General features: G+C 38.5%; 1 protein-coding gene across 1 annotated transcript; it reads right to left on the bottom strand.

Annotated features, from left to right (window-relative positions):
• Positions 1-1,222: 1,222 nt before the first annotated feature.
• LOC117611036 (uncharacterized) lies at positions 1,223-8,439 on the bottom strand. Its single transcript, XM_034338924.2, has 2 exons — positions 2,906-8,439; positions 1,223-2,562 (listed from the first exon to the last, which is right to left on the bottom strand). The coding sequence occupies exon 1, from the start codon at positions 6,586-6,588 to the stop codon at positions 5,395-5,397; it is 1,194 nt and encodes a 397-aa protein (XP_034194815.1). The 5' UTR covers positions 6,589-8,439; the 3' UTR covers positions 1,223-2,562; positions 2,906-5,394.
• Between the last annotated feature and the right edge of the window lie 16,782 nt (positions 8,440-25,221).

The following is a 25,221-nucleotide window of genomic DNA, read 5'->3' on the forward strand; positions in this document are numbered from 1 at the left end:
CCGAATACGACAAACCGTGAATACATTTCAGATGAAGTTAATATTAATGAAAATAATACTGATGAAGTGCTTCGAAATCTTGCTCTACAAGAAGATGAATTAAATAAAAGCGGCAATGAGCAAATAGATGATGATGAATTTATGAATGACTGGACTGAATATATGGGCAGACATAAAACGTTTCTATTCATTGGGAAACATGGTTCACAAAAAATGATATCACCTAATTCTACTCCGTTAGAAATCTTTCGACTTATTGTAGATGAAGAAGTGATAAATTACATTGTCACCAAAACCAATAGATTTCCCAAGCAAACTATAAATGCAAAACTAATAACTTACCATGCAAGGATCACTAAATGGATTCCAACAGATGCAGGAGAAATGGAAAAATTTTTTGGTTTAATGATGTGGATGGGGCTGGTAAGGCTTCCTACTCTTCCAGACTATTGGTCAAATCAAGGGATTTACCAACAGCAAGTTCCACGTACTATTATGTCTCGAAATCGATTCCAAATTTTACTAAAAATGTTTCAACGATAATGAAAAAAATAATCAAACAGGCGATCGCCTTAGAAAAATTCAGTCGTTAATTGATATATTGGAAAGAAAATTTAAGGAATTATTTTATCCGGGTGAAGATATTGTCATTGATGAAACCTTAGTGCCATGGAGACGAAGGCTTATCTTCAAGCAGTATAAACCAAACAAAGCTCACCGTTATGGTATAAAGTTATGCAAATTATCCTTAGTTGATAGTTACACATGGACCTTAAAAATTTTTCCTGAGCAATCCTCATCTTCCAAACGTCACATAGGATTAGCCAAACAGCTTTGCCTCAAACTCACTGGAAGTCTTCTCAATAAAGGTAAAAGCCTTTATGTCGATAACTTTTGTACGAGTTATGATTTAGCAAAAAGCTTATTGGAGCAAAAAACTCATGTTACTGGCACTCTAAGGGCTAATAAAAAAGATATTTCCAAGGAAATTCTTCTTGCTAAACTGAAACGAGAAGAAATCATTTCTCGTGAGGATTCAAACGAAATTGTTGTTCTAAACTGGGAAGATATCCATGATGTTTGGTTCCTCTCGACAAAGCACACACCACATCTTGTTCCAATAAACAACTTGGAAATGGAAGCACGACCATGCAATAGTAATGCGCATACTGACACAACACAGTATTTTCCATTATCTTAGAAAAGACGAAAATCTCGAAGAGCTACAACAAAACCAATAGCAATACTGGCTTATAATAAAGCGAAAGCTGGCACTGATCTGTCCGATCAAATGGCTTCATATTGCACAACCCTCCGCAAGGGTGTGAAATGGTACAGAAAACTTGCTATCGAACTAATATTAGGTTCAGCAGTAGTAAATGCATGGATAATTTACAAGCATTTAACGAAGAAAATAAAAAAACATAATAGTCATGGGGACTGTCGACAAAAGTGAAAACTTAAAACTATGAAATAACAGTGGTTTTTTTTGAATTTTCAAATTAATTGTAGTATCAAAAATTGAAATTTCATAATTTGTAAATTAAAATTATTAACATTAGTCTGGTTTTCACATCTCTCGGCACTCCGAGCAACAATTATATATATTTTTATATGGTTTATTTATTAGTCAAAACATATTGTTACGTCGCGAACGAGCGATGCGGCGCGCGCGCGACGCATAAAATTAATTTTAAAAAAAACGAACGAAAACGTGAGTGTGAACGTTTTTAGTTAATTGGTATTAATACGTGATTGAAACGGTATTAACGCTGCCACCAGTCCTAACTGTATTTGACGATATTGGGTCAACCATGATTAGAACAATTTAAAAAGAATCAAATTAAATCAAGTTAAATCGAATTAAGATTCCGGATTGTTTGAGTTCGTCAATGCTCTGGTCCCATACAGGCCTCTCGTGTGAATTCGTGCAAGAAATTAGGCGTGTTAATAAAGGAAAATGAAAAGGGTGTTTTAACGCAAATTACTAGAAATCAAATATGGGTAACATGTGTATAATTTCGGAAAAATAATTACAACAAAATGGTTTGATTAACAAAATGTTCGAGCTGTATGAAATATATGGAAAAAGAAATTAGTATATGTTAGAACGGTTATTAAATTAGAAAAGATATATGAAATTTAAATGTAATGAACTTTAACGAGAAATTGACAGGAAAATAATAGAATTATTTGCAATAATGATGATTCGAACTTCGGTGTTTTACAATGATTCGAGAGCGAAATAAAAACGAAGAGACGGTCCCAGTTGGATACTTCCAAGACAAACTGTCTCGTGGGCCGTCTTCGTTTGCGCGTATTTGGGAATTTTAGTTAACTAAGAAATCTTTTAGATACCTTGAAAATGTGGAACGGAACGATCTAGTGGGATACTTCCACGACTAGCAGTCTCGTAGTTCGCCGTTTTGCCTCACTCGACACCAGATTCGCTGTGTTAAAGTATAGACTGTGCAATTCACCAATTCGTTGTAGTATATTTTATATATGATATTTGCAAATGTTGATCGCATACGAAACCTGTGGTGGTTGTGGTCTAGAAATCTGGAAGGCGAAGAAGAGATGAGAACTTTTGCACGCGTACTACGCGATCGCGTTTGAGCCTTGATTATTACGGAAACGAGATACAATTTGAAACTAATACGAAAACAACGCGACGCGGGAAAAAGAATATAATTAATTTGCGAACGATATAAAAACGAAAGAGAAAAGATAGGAATTGAAAAGTGTGAAATGAATTTAACGTATTCGTTTGAGTCCTTGTCACAAAACCGCGAACCGAAACACTCTCGACACTCTGCCTTGATGAGGACTTGCCGAGCAATCTAATTACACGATTTTATTAACAACTCTATCTCTACGCGAACACGGGCTTCCCGTCACGTACCTTACGATTTTTCGACGAAGAGTGATTTGCCTCAGTCTAGCGATCGTGTCTCAGGGTTCGACCCGCGATCAAGGGCCCAAAGTGGGGACATCATTTGGCAAATCAGAGTACGTGTCGAAGGGGAAAGCCCGCACGCATTGGTTTTGACCAGGCGCGTTTCCCGAGTTCTCATCCCTCCTTGACCTTCGTTCCGACTCTGTCTAACGTCGACTTTCTTTCTTTTACCCCTACAGCGCTACATGAATTCTATGCGTCGCAATTTCTATACTTTCTGGAATCTTCGCAATGGCTTCTATTTGAATTTATTCATTTTCCAGATTAATTAATGAAGCTTCTACAAACTGGTGTCGACAACCATTTTATTTAGTTTTTTGTTCGTTCGAAGTATTTCATAACGGATGTTCGTTATATTACAGTTTTCCACGCATATTACACGCATTTTCCAGGTTTCGTGACAAGGGATACGGTGTTTTACTTTTAATAAATTATGGGAGCATTTCATTCGCTTTTCTAACGAAGATTTACGCGTATTGAATATATATATTAATTGTTTCAGAATATTTCTTATAAACGCTTGGCAGTTTTTGTTGCCTATTCGCGACAACACGTGTTTATGATCCCTGTCGACCGTTGTCTCGAACGTTCTTGAACGTTGGTCGACGTCTTCAAAATCCCAGTGGTTGTCACGCAAACCTCGCTTTCTATTCCCATTCAAACCGCTTCATATCATTCAGATCGAATCGCGTTCATTCTTTATTGCACTCATTCTTCCGTGGAAGGACCGGCCGACGCATGATTTCAATCACAGCACTATTTTAGTGGCCTAAAAATGCTTCGATTCCGCGAATGCATTTTGTCCGCTAAAAGTATAAGTGTCATACTTATGCTGACATACATATTGTTGCGACGGTGAGAAGTTTCCGCTCTTTCTATGCATCGACTGCTTCTTGGGTTCTGGTCATCGGACTGCGTAGTTGTGGAATGCTCCGGACCACCAGACCATCGAGGAAAGATTTTGCTTGATGGCTGGGGAGCATCCCCCGGTAGAGTGGACCCGTCGGACTGGGGGTTTCTTCATCCGAGAAGACTTTGAGAGGAAGGGGTGAAGGCCCTGGGAATCAAGAGGAAGGACGAAGAACAGTCAGGACCTCCTCGAAGAAAGAAGAATGCTAAGAAGAATTAGAAACAAAGAAGTATGCTAAGAAGAATTAGAAAATTTGAGCGCATTCTAAGATGACCTGTGCACACTGAACCGGCGTCTTGCTCAGGGTTTTTGAGTGGTTTTCCCCTGGGACGAAGGACAAATGTCAAGACGTTAGCTGCCTGTTGGGGCCACTTAGGTAAATGTTACGTCTTTGGTTTTTACCTCCTTTCAGGCAGAGGTATTAGAGAAGAGGTTAGCAGCCATGAGAGACTGACAGCACGAGGTTAGAAACCATAGCTTGAATTGGCTCGATGAGCGGCTTTACATCAAGATGGTCATAAGAATGAAGATAGTGGCGGTCGGGACGACCGCTTATTGAAGGAGGGGAGCAATGTTGCGACGGTGAGAAGTTTCCGCTCTTTCTATGCATCGACTGCTTCTTGATGTATCGAAAGAGCCATCGACTGCCCCGTCCGAAGCTGTCAACGAATCATGATGTGAAGCTATTCCATGTTTCGAGCGGAAACACGTCATCGGATGCTTTAGTCAATGTATCGGGAACCCGACCTGTACGGATCTATTGCTTAAGAACTCCTTTGTAATCAAAATATAGACAGTCTAGTTTGCTTCGTCTCTATTTAATTTACGATGGAAAGTGTGAGCTCCACTCCCCGGCGCAACAATATCATTTCCATTTGATATGAAAGAATTGTTCTCTTCCCTTGCAAAGTAAGGAAAAGCAGCTGAAAGTAAAAATTAATAGGAGAGTGTGAAAAGACCCACCACCACCCCCGTCAAAGACAGTCCTCTTCACTCTCCACATCTGTACTTTTGTGCATTTGTATACTTACGCCTTTGAACGTTATTGGACAGCTCTTCATATGCGCTGTGTGCACTCGCAGGTGCAATTGCGATCTTCGATTGTAATCCTTTACTCCTAAATAAATAAATACAACATGATAATGATTATAAATGAATTCACGTACAGGTAATAAAAATAGAAGCATTGTACTTACCTTTTTATACACGTGTGTTCCCGTTTCCTCTCAGATTATAAATTGTTTTCCCTTCCGATAAAATAAACAAGTAGCTGAAAGTAAAAATTAATAGGAGAGTGTGAAGAGATCCACCACCACCCCCGTCAAAGATATTATTATACACCTCATCATGTATGGTGTGTGCACCGCCGAGTGTAGTCTCAATAGACTGTAGAACAGCTCATCGTATGAGCTGTGGGTACTCGACGGTGCAGTCGCAATAGACTATAGAACAGCTCATCATATGAGCTTTGTGCACCAGCAGGTGCATTGCGACCTTAGATTGCAATCGTTTATTGTATACCTCATCATATGAACTGTGTGCACTCGTCGGTGCAATTCTGATTTTTATGTACATCGTCACATGTACTTTCTTGTGTACTGCTACATGTATTGTTGCTCTGTTTTATGTATGCAGGCTCTCTAATAGGTTGCTGCCGATTAAATCTACTGTCTATAATTTTTGGCAACATGGAGTCTTCATAAAACCTTTTCAGTTTTTGCTCTATTTCTGTTGCCCAGAATCTGTCGTCTCTTTGTACTTTTGTAATTTTTATTCCTTTCTTTGTCCATAAACAGAATAGAGCACATTGTCTATTCGTTATGTGCAACTGTCCTTGCACTTGATAATAGTAGTGATGAATTTTATTCATTTCATCACCCCGGAAAATACGCCGTATTGCAGGAAGTTGCTTTATTGCTTCAGCAGGCGATAAATCCTTCGCCGATTCAGAGCATTTCACTTCGACGATAGTATCATAGTTCACGAGGCCGTCAGGAATTGCACCTAAATAAGGCACAATGGCATCGATGAATAGACCACACGGCAGAATATGGATTCCCAGTTCCGTTTCCAATTGTCTCAAGGCATTTGCCTCGTTTTCTCTTCCATATTCAAGGGAACGCAAATATTGAATTTGCGGATACATTATATTCTTTATGGCACTTGCTCTTGGTGTATTCTGTCTCAATCGGCATACCTTGCCGAAATGTGACGCAGTGAATAATTTTTTTCGATAGGCTGTCCATTTTTCGCTCTTGGCCTGATCGCGAGTTTCTGCTTCAATTTTATGTCGCATCGTTTGCCACTGAAGGAGTGTAAGCATGTGCTTCTCACACTCAGAAGAGAATACTGTTTCTTCCATGTCTGGTTTTTCTGCCGTGGGGCCGTAATCTTTGTCGCACGATTGCTTTTCGTATCGAGATGCTTTGGCTTTTTCCTTATATTTCGCTGCCATTTGCGATGCATGCTTACGTCGTTGTTCCATATTTTGTACGATGGCTGTCGGTTCCTTATTCATAGCAATACTTAATCGGCTGAACGACTCTCTTGAATTGTAATGAAGAACAGCAGCAGAGACTCTACCTTGATACGAGCCCTTGCGTCCAAAGTTTATTCTTTTGCCACCGATGAATTTCGCAATTATGTTATTGAAACTTTCCACTGCATTATTATTTAATCCATACAACAAGCTTTCAGCTTGAGGAAAGAGCGGTTGCATCGCTTCTTCAATGCTTTGTACAATGCAATGTACAATCACGAAGGTCGATGCAATTGGTCAACCTATCCTCTCAGACTTCCTTAAAAGTCAAATCGAATCTGTAGAAAATTTCGATGAAAAGTTGGTTTTTCATATAGAAAGCAGCAATAAAACTCGTGAAAAAATAGATTTACTGAAAGAAAATACCCGACTGAGTCACTTGACCGAAGGCAGGGAGCAAATATGGGAAATTATCTCAAACTTTCATGATATTTTTATGGTACCTGGTGACCCACTCCCTAAGTCTTCCATCCTTGAACACGAAATCAAAACTACCGACGAAATCCCAATACACACCAAACAATACAGATATCCTCCGATACACCAGGACGAAATTAAGCGACAAGTAACAAACATGTTACAAAACGGAATTATTAGAGACAGTGACAGCCCATACAACAGTCCACTATGGATTGTTCCTAAAAAGATAGACGCATCTGGTAAACAAAAATGGCGACTAGTAATAGACTATAGAAAACTAAACGAAAAAACTATAAAAGATTCTTACTCAATTCCTAATATTGATGAAATATTAGATAAGCTTGGCAATGCGAAATACTATTCCGCCTTCGACCTAGCATCGGGATTCCACCAAATCGGGGTTAAGGAAAGTGACACTCACAAAACCGCCTTTTCAACAAACAACGGACATTTCGAATTCGTTAGAATGCCTTTCGGCTTAAAAAATGCCCCGCCAACGTTTCAAAGATTGATGAATCGCGGCTTACACGGACTAATCGGTAATAACTGTTTTGTCTACATCGACGATATTATAGTTTTCGGTAGGACATTAGAAGAGCACAACAAGAATTTAAAGATCCTATTTGAACGATTAAGGCAATGATAAGGCATCCTATTTGAACGATTGCGGTTTAAGACTCCAACCCGACAAGTGCGAGTATCTAAAACCGGAATTAGAATATCTAGGTCACGTTATCTCGGCTAATGGTGTACAACCCAATCCTAAACGCATCGGTAAGGTAAAAAACTATCCCGTTCCCAAGACCGCAAAGGAAATTAAACAATTTTTAGGATTATGCGGATATTACAGAAAATTCGTAAAAGATTTTGCCAAAATCGCGAAACCCCTTAACCAATTGCTAACGAAGGATACAGAATTCCAGTGGACTAACGAGCAACAAATAGCTTTCGAAACCGTGTGTAACGCGTTAACTCAACCCGTTCTTCAGTACCCAAACTGGGACGAACCCTTCGTATTGACCACGGACGCTAGTAATTATGCTTTAGGCGCGGTATTATCGCAAGGGCCAATAGGGAAGGATAAACCTTCCGCGTACGCTTCACGAACGCTAAACAACGCGGAAACTCGGTATTCGACGACAGAAAAGGAACTTCTAGCAATCGTTTGGGCAACCAAACACTTTCACCAATACTTATACAGACGGAAATTCACAATCGTGACGGATCATAAACCACTTGTTTGGCTAATGAACATAAAAGACCCGAATTCACGTCTAATGCGGTGACGACTGAAACTGCTAGAATACGATTACGATATTGTCTATAAACAAGGGAAACTAAATACCAACGCAGACACGCTTTCGCGGGGTACGGTTAGGATTATAGAACACGACCCGTTAAACGACCTCGAAAAATACATCACATATTATTCAAACAACCCTGAAATATCTTCACAAGACGAAGAATTCATTAAGAACTTAGTAGGACACCCAAACTCGTCCGAAAGATCTGGAGTCCCTCTGATAAAATCACAGGTAAAGATTTGTCAGGGCCACTCAAAAGAATCTCCGACAATCGTGTATACAGAAATATCACCGGAGATAACAGAAAAGGACAATACGTATTTATCACCGCACGAGACTGACAAATACAAACTAGAAACTATGATGAAAATTCTAAAAGACGGCACAAAAATTAATATAATACAGGACCAAAATCACAGTTCCGAACTCGCCTCTCTCCTCTCAAGCCTAAATCGTGACATAGAAATCTACGTTTCTAAACCGATTCCTTCAGATAAAGAAGAAATTATTAGGCTAGCACATAACTCCCTTTTCGGCGGACATTACGCTTACGATAAGACATTACAAAAAATTCGTAAGCAACACGAATAGCCTAACATTACGAGAGACGTGAAAAACTACATAGAAAATTGCAAAATCTGCCAAAGGCATAAAGACACCAAATGACAGACATATATACCGCAAATGACTGACATCCCAGCTAAACGATCGGACAAGATTTCCATAGACATTGTGGAACCATTAGACGAAACCCCTCGGGGAAACAAATATATACTAGTAATACAGGACTACTTAACCCGATATATCGTGTGCGAACCATTAATAGATAAATCTACTGCAGCCATTATACAAGCCATCTGGGCTTCATGGCTGCGAATTTTCGGCAAACCCAAAGAGATACTGACGGATAATGCTAAAGAATTCGCATCCCAGGAATTTACCGAGTTTTGCGACGCCATGAAATCGCGACACGTTTTTACCTGAGTATACCATCCACTATCTAATGGAAAAAACGAAAGGTCTCATATCATACTAAAAGGATACATTCGATGTTACCAAACCGCGGAAAACCCCTGGGATCTTATTCTTCCTAAAGCTAGGCTCAGTTATAATTGCACAATTAACCGGACTACGGGATACATCCCATTCGAGTTACAAGTAGGTTATGAACCCAATAGTATCTTTGACGAACAAGACGAACACTTGACTCTCAGACAGCAAGTAGAGGACATAAAACTTCAACATGAAAACAAAATTATTGAAACCCTCGAAAACCTTAAACTACAATAACCTTCCACATCCTATGAACACCTCGAACCGATTTCCAAGGGTAACCTAGTCCTAATTCGAAATTACAACACCAAACCTTTGGGAGAACGGTGGCGAGGACCATTTGAAGTATTAGAAATAACGGGCGGTCATTCGGTCAAAATAAACGAATATGGAAAACCAACTATCCATCACAGAACAAACGTCAAACTCTTCAAACAAGCTTCGTTGACTATTACAGATAATGAAACTTAACCGGAGCTTCGTGTCTGCTCCAACTTTAATGACAATCATGGCTACGATATGGATCACGAGTAAAATCGCAACGGCCCAAAGCGGAAACGAAAAATATTCAATCGCCGCACTTAGCAATCAGGAAACTATATTTTTAGAACACTTAAATCGGGTTAGACTATATCACGAACAGTGGAAAATAGTCGTTGGATACGATTTTGCGCACATCGAGGACGATCTAAAGATTATCGAAAACCTCTATCAAACTGTGCTAAGCGGGCTATGCATTCGAGAAATAACAGGGACCTACATGCTCTTCGCGCAATAGATTAATTAAACGAATAGGAGACTTCAGCCACATTCGGGGAAAGCTCCGCAACGCTCTGTACACTGCGGGAATAGATAGCAGCTCCTCGCGTGCTCGGCGTGGAATTTTCGATTTCGTGGGCGAAGTAAGCAAAGCTCTGTTCGGTACACTCGATGCGACGGATGCCCAATATTACAACGACGAAATCGATAAACTCTATACGGATCAAAAAACGATCGTACATTATATACAAAACCAAACTAGTGTAATCCTCAACGCCATGAAGGCAAATACCGTCCTGTTCAATAAAACACACACTCAGGTAGAAGCTATAAACGCGCAGTTCAATAGACTTCGGGACCTCTCGAAGGAAAACGAGATGAACATTCAAATCGACGAAGTAATTTTAGACTTAGAAACTAGCATTAGTGAAATACGCGAACAAGTTAGAAATATAGAAGATTTAACGTTTGACGCCAAACATGGCATTATAAAGCCTTATATATTGACACCCGAGCAACTTTTTAAAATACTCAGAGAACATGAGCACGTCGACAACTTCCCCGTGCCTCCTAAAGAAACATTTTACATGGCCCTTATCGACATATGTAAAGTAAACATAGGGCTCAACGGGAAACGCGCACTTCTAGAAATAAAGGTTCCGTTACTAGAAGAACAAATTCTTAATCTAGTAAAGATAATATCCCTTTGTAAGGTATGCGAGGCCGCGAAACCGCGGGCCCCTGCCAGCGCGCGCTAGTACCGGCGCCGCCGACAGGTGGCGACCGCGCGCACCGCGAACTCGCGAGGCAGCCGGTCTCGCGAGCATTAATATACCGGGCCGCGAGGCGATAGACGCCAGATCGATCCGTCGAAGCGAGTCTCACGACAAGCCACGATACGATACGATCAACGTCATTTTTGATAACCCAAGCTCTCCTCCAGCAGCGTTCGGTAGGACGGGTTGTGTCTACGGCCGTCCTTCGATACAGTCCGCTGTCTCCTTGGCCACGGCCGAGAGAGTTCCCTCTCTCGGCGGCTTCCCGACCGCCGGACCGGGCGTTACGTCTCTACGGCGTCCACCGGAGCACGGTCTTCTTACTGCCTGGGTGCAGGACGGGTTGTGTCTACGGCCGTCCACCCATGAAGGCATCAACCGACCGATCCCATACATCCCGCTACCTCCGCTACTGAATATAAACGAGCCGATCGACACCGCGACCGGACCGCGCCGTGACCGAACCGCACGGTGCCCGACCGACACCGCGACCGGGCTATCCCGCGACTGTTAGAAGTAAGCCGTTAGTATTAAGCCGTAGCCGTAAGACCGTTAGTCGTAAGACCCGCTAAGACCATTAAACTGAGAGGACACCCAGGGCCGTAGTTTTAAGTTAGATTGTAATCCTAGAAGTAAATAAATCTAGTATTTCCACCGATATACAGCGGACTTATTCATTCGTTCGCCTGAACCCCGGACTTACCGGCTGAGCCGGCAAACCCCCGGCGGTAACCCGTTACACCTTCCAGTCCAAGGATGGGTATTCCACTCCATTATAAATACTCAGCAACGTCTTGTTCTTCTAGACCCGATGCGCCTTACGTTTGTACCAATAACCACGAGTGATCGAGCAAAAGCAAAGAAACTCAATGATCAATTAATTATTAAGAGATATGCGCCAGATTATTCGACGAATTTTCAAGACAACTGTTTAACCAATATTCTAACGAAACATGAATCCGAAAATTGTGAAACTCGGTATATGCAGCTCCAAAACACGATATAGATACAATTACAGACGGGAAATCAATGGCTTGGCGTAACCCCTAAGCCTGAGACGCTGCATATACTTTGTTCTGATAAAAAACCGAGGCATGCAGAAATTAGGCGAAATTTTATATTAACTCTACCACCCGATTGTAGCGGAATCTCGTTCTCAGCCACATTAAAACCTAACAATATTATATATAACAACAAGACCGATTACTATCAGGTAGTGGTTGTACGCATAAAAACGCCAGATCTTAATATATCAGAAAGCGATATTCCACTAAATCTCATACAAGAAGCGCAAGTAGACTCAGAAAATTTACAATTAGTCGGTCGAACACTAGAAGAGCTGCAAGACATATCCGACAAGGTCTTTCATCATCAGCAGCTAAAAACCTGGAAAGAGAAATTCTTTGAATACCTCTCTTACGCAGGATATACAGCACTTGCAGGCCTACTGTTCATCTTTTTAGTAAAGATAGGATTTTTCAACGCCGCATTTAACGTATTAAGGACTCTTATAGGCAACTGCTATACGCAATGTAGTTTTAATAATCATGCGCCGACACATCACGTAACGTATACAGCTGTGCCCCAAGTAAGGGATCCCATATCATTAAATCAAAGATTCAGAGACCGTTTGTCTCGATCATAGAAAAACGTCTTCTATAGGGGGGGACGTGTCGACCCAGCCTTATCGACACTGCGATCCCAATCTGTCCAGTCCGTCTATCCTTGCCATTTTCCTTTTTCTTATTTATGGATCCGGGCCCTTTTCCATTTTCTCGGCCCACCCTGATAACCGATCTTCCCTACAAGGCCCTTTTTACCTTTCTGTTATTTATGTTTCCTGCGTCAGACCCTCGCTAATTCAATCTTGATTTCCATTTCCTTTCCTCACGGCTGGACCACCGCCTCAAATTCCAGAAACCCCCACCCTTAGTTTTTCCTCCAAAACCTCAATATAAAAAGGGAACAGGAAAAACACAGTCAGTCCTCTCTAGTTTTAGAACTCAGTCGAACGTCGAATCTCCGTCCGATTTCATTGTGCAAACTTTGTAAAAAGGGAGACAAATAAATAAACTGTACAAAACTTAAATAAATCGATCCTTTGAGTACCTCGACGACAGTAGTAAAAGAGGGTCGTAAAAGAGAAGGATAGCATGAGAGACTCGGAACACATCAGAATAGCTAATACTAAAATGAGAAAGCATATTCCATCGTTCTTCTACTAATTACCGTCACCCAAACAAAACATCGGCTTCTCGCTTTCACGGATCTCTCACTCTTTTTTCGGACCTCTTTTCTAAAGGAGAAGGATGGAGTGAGAGCCGGAGCACCGTAAAATTGCCAACGTTTCAATGAATTCAGGGCCGTACTGTTGAAATTTTTCACGTGACAATTCAGTCGAAACACGATATACGTTGGATTATTTATAACAGAGCTCGGTAAGATTTGCACTTTTCATCGGATTTTCAGCTGGTTCCGCCTACCACTATTCCCCTTGCCGCGAACGTTCAGCACGCAACCTACGAACCGTGGGAGGCTCAGGAGCGTATCACTCGTAAAGGTATACTGACAATAGCTTTCCACCTCACCCACGAGGTACTATTGTCGATGCGTTATTTTGTGGTTGCCAGCATACGTTTACGAGCGATACGCTCCTGAGCCTCGAATGGTTCGTCGGCTGCGCGCTGAACGTCGCACAGTGGGACAAAACTGCTTTTGGCGATCAAAATTCTGTAACTTTGGTTCTATTGGAAATATTTTAATGAAATTTTGGGAAGTTTTTGCCTACATTATGATACTTAAGTGGTATTAATATAAATCATATTGAACTACAGGGTGTCAAGATATTCACGTATAAACTGTAGCGCGTTCAATATCCTTCACTTGTTAGACATATTTTATGTCATTTAACAAAAAATTGACTCAAAACTGTTAATAACTATAAAAGAAACGGATTTAATAATTAAAAAATGACAAGACATGTGTTATTATAATATATTTATTTATATTTATTATGATCGATACCAAATCATTCGTGAAAACAGTTTCGACAATTATGAAAATTTATTATGGCGTATTGCAAGGACGAAATAAAGTTTTGGATGACGAATATACACCTGGAATGCAGTTAACTGGTTAATAATCGTATCTGGTACTGTTTTTCTATCATCGTGCGCAGCGGCCAAGATGGATGTAATTTCATTCAATTGCCATTTTCTTGAAAAAGTGCAAAAAAGTGCAACCGATTTTTTCAGATTCTGATAGAGGAAGGTTCACTCTTTCCTGTAGTAATAATTAAACATGTGGCAAGTTGTGGCATTTTTTTAAAATCAAGCTCAAAGTTGAGATTTTAGTTAAATGTAGGTACTTCGTTTCAATCAGATCCTATTATTTGTAAATAGTTGTTATATTGAACACTTTTATTAAACCGAAATAAAGTTTTGGATGACGAACATACACGTTGCAATGATTAATAATAATAGTTAATAAGGCAGTTAACTGGTTAATAATCGTATCTGTTACTGCTTTTCCATCTTCGCGCGCAGCGGCCAAGATGGGTGTAATTTTATTCAATCGCCATTTTCTTGAAAAAGTGCAAAAAAGTGCAACCGATTTTTTCAGATTCTGATAGAGGAAGGTTCACTCTTTCCTGTAGAAATAATTAAACATGTGGCAAGTTGTGGCATTGTTTTAAAATCAAGCTCAAAGTTGAGATTTTAGTTAAATGTAGGTACTTTGTTTCAATCAGATCCTATTATTTAAAAAGTTGTTAACATTTTAACTTACTTTATGCACTGAATAGAATCTATACTATCCTAGTAAACTTTATCATTCATTTGAATTGTATCTTTCTGAGTAAAATTCATTAGAATCGTACATTGAAGTTACGGGTAATATTATCAGCGTTTCGTTTTGACGAATTTCTACTGACTTTGAGTGCGAACCTCGGCAAAACGGAAGCAAATATGAAAAAACGGATTACACTACGTTAAACTACAGTTTATCATCTATCGATGTATGTAATTAATTTTTCAATTTTCGAATTCACGAAAATCGAATTTTGATCGCCGAAAGCCGTTTTGTCCCACTGTGCGTTGCAGCAAGGGGAATAGCGGTTGGCGGAGCAAACTGAAAATAGGCTGAAAAGTGAAAATCTTGTCCAGCTCTGATTTATAACAATCCGAGTTTATAAGAAACGATAATTTATAACAGACATTGTAACCGTAACAATGATAAAAAAACGTGGGCATCGCGGTACGGCCGACAAGAGCGAAGCTCAAGTTATAATGCGTAAATTTACAGTTTAATTAGAATTGATTTAGTAATTTCATGGTACAATATTGAAAATAAAAATAAAATGGTCAATATTAGAGAAATGATTTTTATTACTATAAATAAATACGGCGAGATCGTCTTTTGTCGCAAACGTTATCGTACGCACGATCGACGCGAAATTTCGCTGGAGGTCCGCTACAATACTAAAAATTAGTTTCAAAACATGTGAATGAGAGACAAATAGCGGATAGGGGCCCGAGAAATGGAGTCGATGGTACGCGCCATCATGGTAGGCGCCGAACGCGCAAAGGAGAGCTCCAATATAGAAAATGAAAGGAGGGAGAGAATGAGAAAAGGGAGTATGTAATATTGTATTACATATTATAAAATACCATGATATTACTAGATCGGAAACTAATGACTTCATGCAAATCTATAATATAAAACATAACTTACCTTTCTTGCCGCTTCTTATTTTTAGATACACGCTTTGCAAATATGGTATAACTCCGATTTTTCTTATTCCCTTTCAAATGCCTTCTGCTTCTTGCATTTTCTCTTTCTTCTTTTCGTTCCATATTCACACAATTAGCACAATAATGTATAAAAATGAAATAGTTCAAAAGTTATAAATATATACTATACACAACAAATGAAAACTCTATTGAAAACTCTATTGCTTTCTTGCACGTGTTCACCGTTGTGCGGAAAAAAAAAGAAAATCAGAGAGAGCATCAGAAATCCAAGATGGTAAGTACCTTCAAGACGCACATACATTCGTGTTTTCCTTATTTTATGAAATAAGAATTTTTTATTATTTACTGTGCATATTTTCAGGAAAAAATGGATTGTACGATGGCCGAGACCCAAGAAAATAGTGAATTGTCAGAAAATCCGGAGCCGAATCACATAAGTACCTTTACTATCTCTATCACTTTTATTCTTCTGTGTTGTGTGTGTTTTGAATGTGGTTAAATGAGCGAATGAATTGAGATTGAACGATGAAAAATACTTTAATATAAAATCACAAAAAGGTAGCGTGTGCACACTGCGGTTGCTAATACAGGAAGTGAAGTAAACGGAAGTCGAGAGACGACATCTAGTTATGAACATAGATTATGTAAGATATTGAGGAGTAACATGAAACATAAAAACATATCATACCAACACTCCCACTTTTCATTACATTCAGAAATAGGTCATGGTTCGTGGTCATAAATCTGCTGTTCTCAGTAACCAAGAGTAACCGAGAGAGGCTCGTGTCGACCCTTTGAAGTCACCGAACATAGAAAAGGACAAAGAGCAAAACAGACCTCACACATTCAAGCTGGCAGGCCCATTTGAAATTGGAAAGGAAGACCAATAACGTCGCGAAAAAGTTACGAAGTAGTGCGGAATATTACATATTTTTCATTTGTGTCTAGTGCAATAGTAACGTGACAGTGAATAAAAATGTTTATTTTCCTGAAAGAAAATTCTGTGAAAGGTGATAGTCACTCTGGTTGAGTGGGTTCAATGATCTCGTCTGGAGACCAGCTGTTCAGCTATGTGAACTTGGCACCCGACTTTTAAAAAATTAACTTTTTTTTTCATAAACTAGTAGTATACCGTTTGTAGTTGATTGTAGTAAAAATATTTTCGTTTGTAGTTGGATCAATTAATAAATAAACAAAATTGAAAAATTGACCCGCACCCGACATTGAGATATTTCAAATCGGTTTTTTCCATGTGATAGAGAATCGTTTGTAGTTGATTGTAATGGAAAAAGTATCGTTTGTAGTTGAATAGTTTAAAAGTTATTAGTTAAAAGTTATAGCAATTGTTTATCCGCGTAAGAGGTAACTTCGTCAATTTTCAAGATTTTTGAAATCCGTCTTTTCCATCTGATTCAGAGTCGCTTGTAGTTGTTTGTAGTGAAAAAAGTTTCGTTTGTAGTTGAATAGTTTAAATGTCACAGCCGATTGTTTAAACTCCGAAGAGGTAACTTTCTCAATTTTTAATATTTTTGAAATCCGTTTTTTCCATCTGATAGGGAATCGTTTGTAGTTGTTTGTAGTGAAAAAAGTTTCGTTTGTAGTTGAATAGTTTAAAAGTTATACATGATTGTTTATACCCATGAGTCAACTTCGTCAATTTTTAATATTTTTCAAATCTGCCTTTTCCATCTGATAGGGAATCGTTTGTAGTTGTTTGTAGTGAAAAATGTTTCGTTTGTAGTTGAATAGTTTAAAAGTTATAGATGATTGTTTATAGCCAGGAGCCAACTTCGTCAATTTTTAATATTTTTCAAATCCGTCTTTTCCATCTGATAGGGAATCGTTTGTAATTGTTTGTAGTGAAAAATGTTTCGTTTATAGTTGAATAGTTTAAAAGCTACAGCCGATTGTTAATACTCCGAAGAGGTAACTTTCTCAATTTTTAATATTTTTGAAATCCGTTTTTTCTATCTGACAGGGAATCGTTTGTAGTTGTTTGTAGTGATTTTCCTTTCGTTTGTAGTTGAATAGTTTAAAAGTTATAGATGATTGTTTATAGCCAGGAGCCAACTTCGTCAATTTTTAATATTTTTCAAATCCGTCTTTTCCATCTGATAGGGAATCGTTTGTAGTTGTTTGTAGTGAAAAATGTTTCGTTTATAGTTGAATAGTTTAAAAGCTACAGCCGATTGTTAATACTCCGAAGAGGTAACTTTCTCAATTTTTAATATTTTTGAAATCCGTTTTTTCCATCTGACAGGGAATCGTTTGTAGTTGTTTGTAGTGATTTTCCTTTCGTTCGTAGTTGAATAGTTTAAAAGTTATAGATGATTGTTTATACCCATGAGCCAACATCGATCCGACTGCCTCGAGTGCCCAAACACCCTTATCTCTCGGAGTCTGATAATTTGGCGTAGAAAGAAGAAACATAATTGCAAAACGTATACGACAAACAGAAGCAGTACATACTTCTCAATGCTGACGACTTGATTGTCGTGTACGTTTTGCGATTATGTTCCTTCCTTCCATGCCAAATTATCAGACTTAAATCTTAAAGTACAAAGATAATATTATACCTTACTTTAATGTTATACTTAGCAAAAATGTTTGTCTATCATGTAATACGATTAGATTTTCTGTTAGATTGTTAGTATTTGAAATATCCTAACAAATATCTGCAGACGTCATGCGATTTAGGCGTCTCTTCCGCTTCTGTCAGAGTTTACATTAGGGCTGCATTAGAGTTTACATTAGAGTTTACATTTATGGCGGGGACTGCTGGTTCTTCTCAACCGGGTCATTTGTGCCATCCTGAGTGTCAGGCTTCGGATGGTACACGTGATCCTGAAGAGTGGTGACGAAAGGCAGTTCCCCGCTGTAAATCAAAGTCTTCGGGGGTACAAGTGAGGTCTTATTGTTAGTCGCCATTGTAAAATTTAGAAAAAAATGGATGTTTTGCTTTTAGATTATATTATGTAGTTATTTATGTACAATAATTTAATGTGCGCAATCAATGGATTTTATTTGTATTTATTGTTTGATTTCTACTAATATACGCCCCGTTGCGGGTGGACAATTTTCACTGAGAGTGACTGTACATTGTTTCGCTGTTGCGCCGTATGGATGCACGAATATCTTATAGTTCCTACATTGTTTGAAATTTGCCGGCTGCTTCGAACGTAAAAAAGGACAGGGAGTGGAAAAGAGGACGGAGCGAAAACAAACCATTCTATTTACATATGTCTGTAAAACAATCCTAATTCAACGATGAAACTTGCACTCCGTTGTCCCCTCTGAGGGGCCATCCTAATTCTAGCATATCACTGGAATGTCCTCTTTGAGAGGATATCAAAGATTATTAGTGAATACAGGGAATGAACTTATTCCAGCGCAATATGTATATGTATGATGTATTGACAAAATATCGACTCTAGGAAATTCCAAGCAGAAAGGGACCGAGACCTCCTCGACCGCCCAGCAAGCGATCGTTGAGCCTGCAAAAGAAAACCGTTTAATTGCTTTATGGTTTCTTCGACTAGACGGCCTGAACGACCGAAGACACTGTCCAGAAACACTCGTTTCCCACGCGAAACTCCCATTGTCGCCACAATACCATGTTTTGAACACGGACTAAAAAGTATAAAATAATTTTTCCTAGCCCCATTCAGATTACTAAACCCATAGATAGTCTTGAAAATTTGTGATTGTAAATTTTTTATAGCTATAAAAATACTATTAACGCTTTAAAATATTAACGCTTCAGTGGCCACACATCTACGCAGCGAAACTTTGCTAGGGGCCGGCAATATTTCTAATGAATTAATAAAAAAAAAACTTTATATAAATTCACGAAATAATTGAACATATGCGAACACACACATTTTAAATAAAAGAAACAATAGAAACAAACACAAATAATTAAATACTTGTACTTATAATTATAAAAAGATAATACAAAAGAAAGAAATAAATCGCCGATTCATAAACAAAACATCCGTGACTGTTAGAATTCGTCGCGTTCGAGTATCACTTACCGCTGAATCCGAGTCCGATGACAGACATAGGGTTCCGACATCGACACCTTCGATACCCTTGAAAAGCAGGTCAAAGCCCCAAATGCATTGACCCTAACGCGTGCCAATTATGTGTATTATGTTATCCTTCTATAACGTTTACAGAAATCGTCACACAGCCAAATGATTTCGTAACCGCGACTATGAAATTGTTATACATTTTTGCAAGGTAGATACGAATCTGAAATCCGTTTCTCAAAAACTACGACCTAGAGAGAAACGGATTTCAGATTCGTATCCAGGTTGCAAAAATCTGTAACAATTTCATAATGACAGTTACGAAATGAAAAGAAAGTCAAAATTTGATGTACAGTGTAACACAAGTTATGTGAGCGGTCTGTAAAGTGTGAAACATTTTTTTTTTATTTCAATAATTATTTGCTATGAAACTTTTATCAACAGATTTGTGATATTTTTTTGATTAAAATAACCGAAAACACGACGTTAATCGGATTAGTTTTGTTATTAATCTATTTCAATTAATCAAGTGAATGATTGGGCTCGAGAAAATTGGTGGTAGAGCAATGTCACACCATTTTTTTGGCCGGCGCAGAGAAAAGGAGGGACCCTTCGCACACAACGCCGATCACTTTATCTTACGCGAGCCTAGTCAGAAGATGTAACTCCTTCGACCAATAATACGTTGCGGCTGCAAGCCGTGTGAGGAAAGGCGGGGCACGACCAATGCGACGCACATTTTTTTCGACGGCCAAGTTACGAATAGCGAACAGCAGTCAGTTGGAATTCATACTTTGCGACGCTCTCTTCAATTGAATATCAGTATATTCCGTTGAAGAGTGCATAATACGTACAAGTAATTTAATAATTCCAATTTTATTTATTTATTTATTTTTCTATACAAATAAGAAAAAGTAATTCAGCTTTGAGCGAATAAAAAAATTCTGCTTTGAGCGAATCGAAAAATTCAGCTTTCAGCGAATACAAACATTCTGCTTTGAGCGAATCGACAAATTCTGCTTTGAGCGAATAAAAAAATTCTGCTTTCAGCGAATACAAACATTCTGCTTTGAGCGAATCGACAAATTCTGCTTCGAGCGAATAGAAAAATTCTGCTTTCAGCAAATACAAACAAACGGGTCTCATTTCAATCAGTTTCAACAAGAATAAAAAATGCCTAAATTGCCGACGAAATCGCCCAATTAAATTTATGATGCTCTAAAAGAGCTTTGGTTTATTGATAATGAAGGTAAACTTTTAGCATGGGATAATGACGTTTGGACAAAAGCGGTTCATGCATTAAAAGGTACAATGACAAAGGATTACATCTACCTTTATTTGTCAAAAAATAGAAATAATGTTTTTGACCAAATACATAAAATCGAAACATTCGAATATGCCAAAGACGAAAGTTTCGATACAACGGTATCAGACAATTTGAAAAACGATCTAAATTGGTCGATGAGTAAAACAAATTGCGTATTACCACCTCTGCGGACATCAATCACATTGTCGAAAAGCGAATGGGATAGTTTGAAATTAAATATCGCAAAATACAAAGATCGCGAATACGACGTACTCGTTATTGGTTGGTCTGACGCGGTATACGACATTTTATGGAGTCATCTCAATTTGCCCTGTCCCTTCGCGTTTAAAAATGCAAAAAAATGCAATAAATCGAAATCCTGGCGAGATATTCTTGTCGATTAAAGGTAGTTGCTCGGAATGCAATTCCGAGTTCGTGGTGATAGACGAATGCGCATTGGAAAAGAATTACAAGGTACATCTACTTACGCTTGGCGACGGAATGAAGCTAATAAATTAATGGATTTTGGAGATGTTGCGCCGGCCAACCTACCATCGGAAGATGTTGCGCGTAAAATAAAACAGGAAACTCAAGATAAAGAGTTGGGATTGTTTAAAGTTAAAGCGGCTCTTACTTCAGTGTGGGACATGAAGTATGGTGAAGAATTTAATGGTTGTATTTATGAGATTGGGCTGGATCATTTTTATGTGATGTATTGGAGTCCTACACAGCTGTTTCTGTATAAAAAATTTCAGAACGAAGATAATATTGGTAGTATTAGTATCGATGCAACTGGCGGACTAGTAAAACAGATTCCAAAACCCGACGGTTCGAAACGAGTCGTTTATCTTTACCAGGCCGTTTGTGGTTCTCGCCAGAAGATTTTGCCTTTATTTCAGTTGATTTCCGAAAAGCACGATACCAACACATTAACGTATTGGATGCGAGAGTGGTTGCGTTCCGGAGGATCGATTCCGAAACAAGTAATCATAGATTATTCACCTGCACTTTTGAATGCAACTTCTTTAGCATTCAATAACAGAGATATTAAAACATACATCGAGAACTGAATTGTCTTCGATAACAGCTCATCATCCATGCGTGTCCAACATCCTCGATGTCTTATTCGCATTGACATTGCACATCTGATAAAATTAGTTGCCCGTTGGAGCTGTTTCAAACATGAATCTCTTGAGAAAAAAGACTTTTATCTGCGCTGCGTTGGTTTCTTGACTATATGCACAAAGATTGACGAGTTCATTGAAATATGCACGGACGTTTTATCAGTAGCATTTTCGACTTATGAAAATATTGAGGATAAAGAAAGTCATTGTTTCGCTGCCCACAATAGAATTATGAATCGTTTGAAATCTTATCATCTTTCTAACGATATGCCAAACAATCCCGAAAACAATGATCCCAATTTGCTGGAACATTGCGATGTTTTTGACGAGATATCTTTATCGAGCAATGCACTTAATGTAATTATGAAAAAAATCGAAACAGGTAGCATTGAGAACTTAAAACAAGGTCGATTAAATCCATATCATTGCCCTCATTTTGGTTCTTCTTTATTCAAATTATCGAAACAGTTTGTTTTATGGACAGCTGTAATGACAACGGTACCCAATGAACAACAAAACTCCACTCTCGTAGAGTTGAGAGATATACATGTTGCTAGTTCGGCTCGAAGCGAAGAATACTTTCGGGAACTAAAACATCAAGTTTTTAGAAAGGGTAAGGCTATCAGAGTAGACAAATATCTCGTTATTCATCTTAGATCTTTGATGGGAATTACTAAACTATTGAATGTACCGAAAAAAGAAACTAAGAAAAGAAATCTTCCGCTAATAAACTCACGTGAAGAAGTAGCCACCGATAGCACACGAGGATCTGAAGATTTTATTGACAATTCGATCGGGTCAGTAATAAATGAAATAAGTGACGAGTCTCACATTGATAAATCGGCGGACTTGGTCTTGTTAAAATGACAAATCCAATTAAATCAAAAATATCAGACAGAGCGAACAAACGAGGTAAATATCTCACCGCATGTCCTGATATCGAGATTATTCACAAACGGCCAAAATTTACCCCAATGGTACCGATGCTTGTAAATGGAAATTCTTTAAAACCAATAAATATCGGTAAACAGATCGTTAGCGTACGCAACACATGTGCGTTCGATTCTACTATTCAAAGCATTTTAGTTGCTTATCATGATTTCCAAACATATTCCGAGTATCTTGCAAAAAGTAACATCTACATATCTACATTTATTCAGACACTGTCAACGATGGGTGTGTCGACAAAATTATATAAAGAACGAGGACGTATCTTAAGTGCCACTAAAACAATAAAAGATGGAATAATGGATTGCTCGATTAACATTTCATATCTGCAGGAAAAATTTATTCTTCGTGATGTGCCGTCTCTTGAAACAACCGTTCGATGCACTAATTGTTTAATAGAAGAGTCAATCATTACGCCGGTATTACATCTTAACCCAGCCTTTATATATAGATGCGGCCTGGCAGGTCTACAAGAAGCCGTAAATGAAGCTTGTAAACCAAGTCATACAAACACGTGTTCACGATGCAAAAGTACCAATATTACGAAAATTCATTCAGGAGGCAATCACATGGTGCTTAACATCGAAGATTTTGGAAACGCTTTGCTTTCAGCTCGAATGAATTATCCCAATTGCAGAAAACAATTTACAGTTGAGGAAATACCAGAAAAGCTGGTTTACGATAATTATACATATAAATTTGTTTCCGCGATTATCTACATTGATGCTCATTACTTCGCGATCATTAAACGAATTACTGGTAAGTGGGAAATTCATAATGATTTGAAAGAACGAGTGTAGGCGAGATAAGCTACGTCTCGAGTGTCACCTAGACATAGCCTCTTGACGGCGACAGGCCGTATATTTTGTAGATTGGCCGTGCGTAGTGCGTAGCGAATTGGTCGAACGTTTTGGAAGGCAAGTGGAGACGTTCGACAGTCAGTCGAACTAGAACGTTCAGAGAATAAAGATCGAAAACACAACCCTTGTCTTTTTGTCCGACACGAGTCATGAAAGCCACTGCCCGAACACTTCTGCAGAAACATAATATCCATATTTTATTTTATGCCCAAGTATCCAATGCAGTCACTGCAAACACCTAGAAACCATTCCGAACCAGTTGGAAAAAACGGATTTTAAAAATACTGAAAATTGAAAAAGTTACCTCTTGGGCGGATAAACAATCGGCTGTAACTTTTAAACTATTCAACTACAAACGAAACATTTTTCACTACAAACAACTACAAACGATTCCCTGTCAGATGGAAAAAACGGATTTCAATAATGTTAAAAATTGAGAAAGTTACCTCTTCGGAGTATCAACAATCGGCTGTAACTTTTAAACTATTCAACTACAAACGAAACATTTTTCACTACAAACAACTACAAAAGATTCCCTATCAGATGGAAAAGACGGATTTGAAAAAGATTAAAAATTGACGAAGTTGGCTCATGGGTATAAACAATCATCTATAACTTTTAAACTATTCAACTACAAACGAATGGAAAATCACTACAAACAACTACAAACGACTCTGAATCAGATGGAAAAGACGGATTTCAAAAATCTTGAAAATTGACGAAGTTACCTCTTACGCGGATAAACAATTGCTCATAACTTTTAAACTATTCAACTACAAACGATACTTTTTCCATTACAATCAACTACAAACGATTCTCTATCACATGGAAAAATCCGATTTGAAATATCTCAATGTCGGGTGCGGGTCAATTTTTCAATTTTGTTTATTTATTAATTGATCCAACTACAAACGAAAATATTTTTACTACAATCAACTACAAACGGTATACTACTAGTTTATGAAAAAAAAAGTTAATTTTTTAAAAGTCGGGTGCCAGGTTCACATAGCCCAGCTGTTCTTCATAATTTGTTCCCTCCTCGAATGTTCAAGATCGACACATTGACCCAGTGAGAATTATCTGTTTTCAGCTGTTACGAGCCGGAGGGGCGGCTACGTAGCCGGGGCTTAATTTCGGTATATGGTATTTGTTAATGACTTGACCAGTGTTGTTATTAACACTGGGAGCCTGAGGAAGTAGACGTGGAGACGAACCTACGTATGGCTAACGTAGGGAGCCACAGGAAAGGTGAAGAGTGGAGGATGAATCTACGTATGGCTAACGTAGAGAGCCTCAGGAGTGTGATATGCGGACGAACCTACGTATGGCTAACGTAGGGAGCCGCAGGAAACGTTAGTATTAGGTCTCGCAACTTGATTGATGTACCTCGAGCGGTAAAGGTACACCTTAGTGGGTTTCTGGATAGTAAATATAATTGAACAATAGTATGCAAGTTAAAATAATATGAGTTTATTCTCTAT

This window comes from Osmia lignaria, chromosome 2 (genome assembly GCF_051020975.1).
Source record: "Osmia lignaria lignaria isolate PbOS001 chromosome 2, iyOsmLign1, whole genome shotgun sequence".
Classification (NCBI taxonomy): Eukaryota; Metazoa; Arthropoda; class Insecta; order Hymenoptera; family Megachilidae; genus Osmia; species Osmia lignaria.

Coding starts and splice junctions, on each gene's coding strand:
- LOC117611036 (XM_034338924.2), bottom strand. CDS start 6,588: ATGCAACCGCTCTTTCCTCAAGCTGAAAGCTTGTTGTATGGATTAAAT.